The 7,623-nt window shown below is 41.3% G+C and overlaps 1 protein-coding gene across 1 annotated transcript in view; it reads right to left on the reverse strand.

The window, feature by feature from the left end:
* ENTPD3 (ectonucleoside triphosphate diphosphohydrolase 3) overlaps window positions 1-4,152 on the reverse strand; it is a 15,581-nt gene extending 11,429 nt beyond the window's left edge. The window contains exon 1 of the mRNA XM_010286976.1: window positions 4,033-4,152. Within this exon, the coding sequence (XP_010285278.1) occupies window positions 4,033-4,152 (120 nt within the window). The remainder of the gene's footprint in view (window positions 1-4,032) is intronic.
* Window positions 4,153-7,623: the final 3,471 nt, after the last annotated feature.

The raw sequence follows: 7,623 nt of genomic DNA on the forward strand, positions 1-7,623 counted from the left end.
TTACCCCATATTTATTTATGAAATAACTGAGAAATATTTAAGTGACTTGCCCCAGGTCACTTGGACTGTCTGTGGGATTAAAGCACAGGTTTCTCCATCCCATTCCACTGCTCACCAGACCAGTCTTTCCCTCATTCCCATCTTTTATGGCAGCGGAAAACTGTAACAACTGGGAAGGCAAACTACATGAAAGGAAGAAAACTGCAATTTTGCTTATGATCTTTATGATCCCTGAAAGTACATTTAGCAGCCCCCCTCTTCCAAAGTTATCTAATTGGTAGGAATCACAGAGTGTAGGGTTCATTTCTCTGCCAACTTTTTTTCTTTTAGAAAAGACAGATGCCCAGGAGCCTGACAATACTGAAAAATGAGAGCCTCCGCCTGGCTGCAAAGGAGTAAGAGTCCCTGCAGCAGGCCGATAAATTTCACGCCACTGCCCCCCTGGGGAGCCTCAGGTCTTACCAAGAAAGATCACTGCCTCAGGTGGCAAACCATGCAGCTTACACACCTCATTAGTTCCCAGCTTCCACTGTAGTCCTACAAACTCCTGGCCCCCAAAGAACTACCAGCAATACCAGTCTAGCCTGTTTCCTAGAGAACTGCTGGATAATGAAAATTTCATTTGTATTTATCCAGACGGTATTTACTCTGATCAACTAAAAGGTGAAAGGCTCCACAGATAATATCAAACCACTACGCCATCAGGTTCCATTCAAGTAGCTACTTTAGCAAAGATACTTTGAGTGGATTTCCCCCTCCTTGAGAGAGAGATTAGCACTCTGGAGACACATAATACAGTAATGCTCAATCTGCTCAAGGGCTATTAATTAAATCTAGTCTCGGTCAGCTCAAAGTGCCAACCATAAGCTTTTAACTTAGCTACTTTTAGAGCTAACTATCGTGCCCAAGTAGAGCTGGAAGACAATGGAAGTATTTTTACCTCAGTTACCTACCTGTGGGGCTTTTTGACCTACTTCCATCCTCCCTTGCATTTCCCAGCCTCCCTCCTGAAAGTAGTAGATTTCCATCCCAAATAGTGGTACTTTTTTCTGAACCAATGTGTGACTGACAATTTTATTTTCTTCCTCCTCCTGCTCCTATTTTTCCTATACAGCCTCTCATTTCTTTTAAGAGAGGTGCTCGTTTTTGCAGAGGACTCTTGGGCCCATTTCAGGGGGACTCTTGAAGCTCCTCAGAACTTATGTGAGTTCACCCTGTATGAACTGGCCCACGCAGCCTCATGAAGTGGTGATCAGTAAGAAGTGTGACAGATACTAAGACTAAGATTAATCTTTAATTAAAAAAAAGAAATTACAGAGAATGTGGCATTTTAAGAGGGCGAGATTTTTTTGGCTGCAGCTGGGCTGACTAAAGAGACAGCTACTCCCTCCCCTATCAACTGTATGTCCTTCCCTTTCAAGAGGGTATCCTTTGCTCACACAGCTATCTGTGTGAGTGACAACTACCTATGCTGTTTCAGAGGCATTTTCATGCTGTTCACTCAACCAGTCTGGTTGTGGCTCAAACAGATAAGGGATATTCATATGAATGGCTTTGCAAGTACATCCTGAAGAGTAGCAATCCCAACACGGAAGCAAGAACAAGCCCCAGGATTGATCGATCACCTTTTTCAGCCTGAATACCATTCCCATAGGAGAATGTACAGATGCACAAACCCTTAAAGCAGGCACAGTTAAGATGGCTCACCTGCCTTACAGTCACTTGGGAACTGCCATGAGAAGCTAACAAGCTAAACCAGTGACAGGAAAGACAGAGGCTACAAACGTAGATCCATGCTAGAAGTGCACTTCATTTCAGCCTCATAGGTTTGAAATACTTTTAATCAAGTATAACATCCACAAACAAGGCAAAACACTTCCTAAGAGCCAAGAGATGTGCAAAATTCAGGTGTAGAAAACTGAAGCACCTGAAGAGGCAAATTAAAGAAACACAGTAATGAAGGGAGTTTTTTTTCTCTTTAAGGCTCACAAAACATCAGTAGACAAACAGAAATTGTTTTGACTGGTACAAAGGCTCATTACATTCAGAGCTAGCATAATTTACAATTCTGGACTTCTTCACAAACTGTGTCACTAAGGATGTTTGTGCTCTCTTCATCACTCTTCTGACTTCACAGTGCGTGCCAACGAGTCGAGTTCTTTCAGTACCTCAGCCTTACGCACATGGGCAGGTCCTTCCTTCACAAATCATTGGCTGAATCTTCATATAACCCAACCACCAAGGAACCAAAATATTTAATTTTGCCACAACACTTTAAAAAATCAATGGCTTAGCGATAATTATCTCTTGTGCCACAAAAGAATGAGCCTAGATGCTCTCAACGTGCATCCTGGGAAAAAGATATGCCATAGATAACACAAACTCTAGCTATCCATCAGTAGCTGTTTTGGTTTCATGGAGAAGAGCCAGAAGCAGAAGAACAAGGCCATTTACAAAGAGTAAGTCTGTTTTCATCATGTTATTGCCATATTTAATTTTAATCAACCGCTAACTTCAGGACACTGCCATTTCCAGGCTCCATCGCAACAATTAAGTACTGGAGGGTTTCACACTGGCATACCAAGGTCCTCCCTCTGCTCCTGAAGAATTACTTCTTGTGAGTGTTAATCATTCTTCACTGAGGACTGCTCAGCATCTCAGGAATCAACTGAGCTGATATGGGTCCTCCATATCAGCTGGCATTTTCTGCATTGGCAGGCTTACAGCCCAAAAAGAAATCCAAGGCACCTAGCAGAGGAACTGTCAGTCTTCCTCCAGAACAAGCGATGAAGCCATTGTGATTCAGGAAGAAGACCTCCCCACCTAAACCAGCTCCAGATAGTCAAGGTGGGTCCGATGTTTGCTCAAAGAGTAAGGTGGGCAATTTTGTCATTCTGAATGTGAAACTGAATTAACAACAAACACAAGTGATGTGTACGCTGTCTTTTAGATAGTGGCTTCAGCCTACATGTCAGTCCAGTCTTGCCTTGTGTAAAAATTGGCCAGATGTAAGGCTGCTTCCAGCAGAGATTTGGGGCACAACAGGGAGTAAACTTAAGGCACTGTGTCCCCTTGCAAGATCCCAGCACACACACCCTGCCACACCATACAAACACATAAAACTGGTATCAGAATACAGTTTTATCCCATTGTCTGACTCATACACCACCAAGTGATTTGGACAAAGCCAAAGGTGTTTATAATCCCATGAAGTTTAATGAGACATTAGCCTATCGCTATCAGTATGTGAACTATCCAGTTAAATACATATGCAGAGGGAAAGGTAGAAAGGACTTCAAAGGATCTGACAGGGTTTATATGCTTGTAGCTATTGTGGGAAAAACCAGAGAACCCAGAATGCCAGATTGCACAGCTTCTCTGGAAGGCTAATTTCTACAGCTTTGTCCTCAGTTGTGTACATCTCTCACTGAAGAATCTGCACGCATACTGCAGCAGCACAAGGCAAAGCCTGAATTCCAGAATATTTCAGTTTGTCTTTTCCAGTTTGCTCTGCCCCTCCTCATGAAGCTATTTTGCTTCTGTTAATATCTAGCAAGTCCCAACATGTGGTAAATCATAAAGTGCACACTTACAGCCCAAATGCTTTTGATACACAGGAGCAGTTTACAAAGATTTCAGCATAAACCAACTAGCTGTGCTTGGGGATAGAATTTAAACTCCACCTATCTCCCACTTCAAAATTATTTTAAAATTACTTCTAATCTCTGGCAAAAATGAAAAAGCAGTGGCATATTCTCCTCGTTTGGCCTTTCAGTCTTGGAGAAGACATTGTCTGATAAGCATCAGAGACAGGGAATCAAGGAATGCTTTTCCTGCTTTGCCACTGACTCTGTGATCTTGTCCAACTCTTTTTCTCCCAGCTTCAGTTTTCCCATGACGAAGATGTGGTTAAACATGAATTTATGGCTGTAAGCTCATTTGAATCAACCCATAAAGTGTAATTTAGACAGGAACATTATTAAATATCAGTCCAAAACATTGTTCTCCTTCCCTAGGTATTGTAAGACTTACCTTAAGCCCTGGGGAGAGGATCTGTTGCTGATTTATCTGAATCACTGCAATAGCAATGACAAGAATTATGCTTAGAAGAAGGAACACTTGGGCAATAACACTTGGGGTTCTGGTGAGCATCCTGAAACAACAAAAAGGGAAACACTTAGGGAACGTGAAAGGATTCAGTGATTGTCTTAAGGCCTGAGGCCCTGGATCAGTTGAGTTTCCTCATAAAATCTCATTTTATCAACTAGATAGATGAAGCAATACAAAAATTCTGTGTTCTCATCAAGAACTGCCTGGTGTTTTGCTACCACTAACTTTTTACTGTCTAGAAGGCGTGTGTCTATATGGTCATGCTAATGATGCCAGATTTCATGGTCAGTTGTCAGTCACTGCTTTCCCACGGTGCCTACATGTAGCTGCATGCCACGATCCCATGTACGCCTACAACACAGACACAACCACAGCCATGCAGACACAATGCTGGCGGCTGCTAAACACAGCTGGATGCTTCTGCCAGAGATGCGAGGTCAGTGTCTGTAATAGATAAAGGCTGCTTTAGCAAGAAACAAAGGAGGTTTTAAGAACATTAAAGTAGGCATCCTTCTTCTAACTGTTGACGTGTTCACAAAGTATGTTTGTGTGCATATGTGTGTGCATATTAACACCAAGCCTACTATTATCACTCTGCACTACACCTAAAATATAAAATACACAGTTTAACTCACAGATCTTGCGATGAAAAGTTACTAAATGTAAGTAAATCCAACATGGAGTTATGTTAAACAAACCCAAAGATGACATGAAACATACATACTGACGATAAGGCTGTTTATATGTTCATATCCTCTAGAAAGGTTTTCTAGAATTCAAACGTGTTTTAGGTTTCCTGTAGTTTCTGTTGATCCTTTATTTTCGCATGTCCCTGGCCAGTCAGCTCTTCACCCCAAAAGGCCTTTCAGTACCTCTGAGTACTGACAATCCCCGTATCAAAAATTCTTATGCTCCACAGGGGCTGAGGAGGAAAGAAGTGGCCGGAGGGAGATGGCTAGCTTATAAGCGTCAGAGGAACACAATAAGGAGAACTTTCCTGCCTTTCTCATTTTCAGAAACCAGTTATTTTGGTATAGGGATATCAAGTTAGCCTGGTGTGATCTATCCTGGCTCCTATCTCCTAATTCTTCCATACCAACGGTGGAGTATACCAGCAGCTGTTCCGGGCTGCCCTGCTGTTTCAGAAAATGCCAGTGCCAATCTGAGCTGAGGAACAGCAGCTAAAAGGTGGTCTAAAGTCCATGGCCACAGCACACTGGCTCAGCCCTGTTGTATCTGCAACACATGGTCTCCTCCTTAGCTCCAGCCAGAGCCAGAGGGCTCCAGGAGAAGGCAGAACTGCTTCTTCACACAGTTTCCATATTCTAAACACCATGGGTTCTTCAGCCTGTGTACCTATGGTCCAACATCTGTGTTCACATTCAAAAGAGAAGCACGTTACTTGTTTTATTCTGGGACTAGGTTCACTCTGGAGCTTTGCCCACTGCTGCTGCTTGCTTTCTTTGTCTTCTGATTTCTGTTGTGAAATCTAACTCAGATTGGCTTTTGGAAACTCTTCATTTCAGCCTGACACATCTCACTTCCAGAACATCATTTTTTACACATCTTAACCCCCTTTTCTAAATTCATATGGGCTCCTTGTTTACTGCCAATCTACTCTTCCAATACTTTATTTTCTTGGCTTGGTAACAGCTTTATAATCTTAATCATCAGACAGCTTTAAGAGAAAATTACCAGCCACATTGATGACTTATTTACTGCTATCCACTGCTTTACTATCCTGAGGCGTTCAAACATCATGTACACAGGGCATAAATGATAGAATGAAATCTTATTTTTACTATTATAAAATATGTTAACACCTAAGATCATTTCTCACTGTAACCTGCAGATGATGTCAGGGCACACTAATTAGAAGCATTTATACAGATCAATTTATTTTTGAAAAAAGACAGCAGATTTTAACTATACATTTATGAATAACCATCTGCATTAAATACTTGTCTTTAGGGAGAAAAAACGGTCTTTTTCTTTAGCTTTCATCTGTACATGGAGTTATCTATAATTGTAAAGTGACTGAAAGAGAACTATCTGCTTGCAACCTAATATATACCAGTCACTCCTGGATCAAAGCACTGATGTTCAGTGCTGTCAAAAAATAAGTCATTATCAATGAAAAAAACACTCAGGGCAAATTACTCTTTGAAAAAAATAACTGCTTATTACTGAAGAGCAAAGCAATAACCTCTATTATACTATTAACACTTAAGAACACCCATGATGACTGCTGAAATATTTTCTGCTGCATCTGCTTATAAAGGTGAAATTGAAATCTTGGTTTGTTGAGTGTCTCAAGTGCTTCCCTGGTACTGGGATTTGTCTTCATCAGAGATGATTTCTCTTTTCAAAAATCTTTTTTGACAGGGAGCATATTAGGTATGGGAGCATCTCTTTTAAGACATTCTTCATACAATCTTGTCCCATTGGCAATCAGGACAATTTCATCACAGAATAATCTGTAAATCCTGATATAAGCAACAGCCTCTGTGTCAGAAGGACACCTTACACTCCATGCCCGCTTGAAGTTGTCACACCGTTGACATCTTCACTATCTGAATTGTGCAAGACGCTGCAAGATTTCACATAACTGGATCAGAAGCATGGCGCTTTGTTTACTTTTAGCTACACTCATTTACGTCTCGCACACATACTAGGCAATACAGTCGTACTTGCCCATTCACTGAAATCTGCAGAGATACCCGAGTGGAGTTCCTTCACAGTTTAAACAAAGTTGTAACGTAAGTAACTCTTGCTAAGGTTGTGCACTTGTTGGCAAAAACCCAAATAAAAGATTTTAATGTAGTATCAATTTTCAATGTAGTATCAGTAGCAGTTGCATTCCATTATTAAAACAAGATCATCCTGGGGCAAGAAACAGCATAAATACGTGTTTTCCACACGCAGTTAAGTATACTGGGCCATACAGCAGCATATTGGAAAGATCACTTTCTACACCTTACTTCAAGCAAAAGAAATTCCTGCCTGCAAAGGAAAATGGACTAAACTTCCTCATGCCACCAACATTTTGAGTTTAACTAGGTTAAATACGCATCTGTATAAATGACAGTGCATATTATATGTTGAAATTCCTTTTCCCAAGTTACCTGAAACATCAAACCCACTTATTTTAGGTACTTACCTGTTTGTTCATAGGGTGGGGTAGGCAAGTACCATAAATATCTTTCTGGGTACCGGAGAGATACAAACACATTAACAGTTATTTTAGAAGTGGTCTACAGGTGAATGTTTTTCAAGTGCTGAAACAAACAAACATATATAGAAACCCACAGCATTTGAAAGCCCGCAATTAAAACCTGTGAGAAGGTTCCACAGGCCTTCATTCGCAGGAGAAAGTAAGCAAAACCAAGCACATGGACCCAAAGTTAGCGGCTGAACCTCAGAGCTTTCCCTCAGCTCACCGTCGTCGTCCGGGGTGAGAAAGCTTCACACAACGATTGCGATTAGCGAGAAATCGCAAAGTTCCGCCCCCCC

This window comes from Phaethon lepturus, unplaced genomic scaffold (genome assembly GCF_000687285.1).
Source record: "Phaethon lepturus isolate BGI_N335 unplaced genomic scaffold, ASM68728v1 scaffold32055, whole genome shotgun sequence".
NCBI classification, from domain to species: domain Eukaryota; kingdom Metazoa; phylum Chordata; class Aves; order Phaethontiformes; family Phaethontidae; genus Phaethon; species Phaethon lepturus.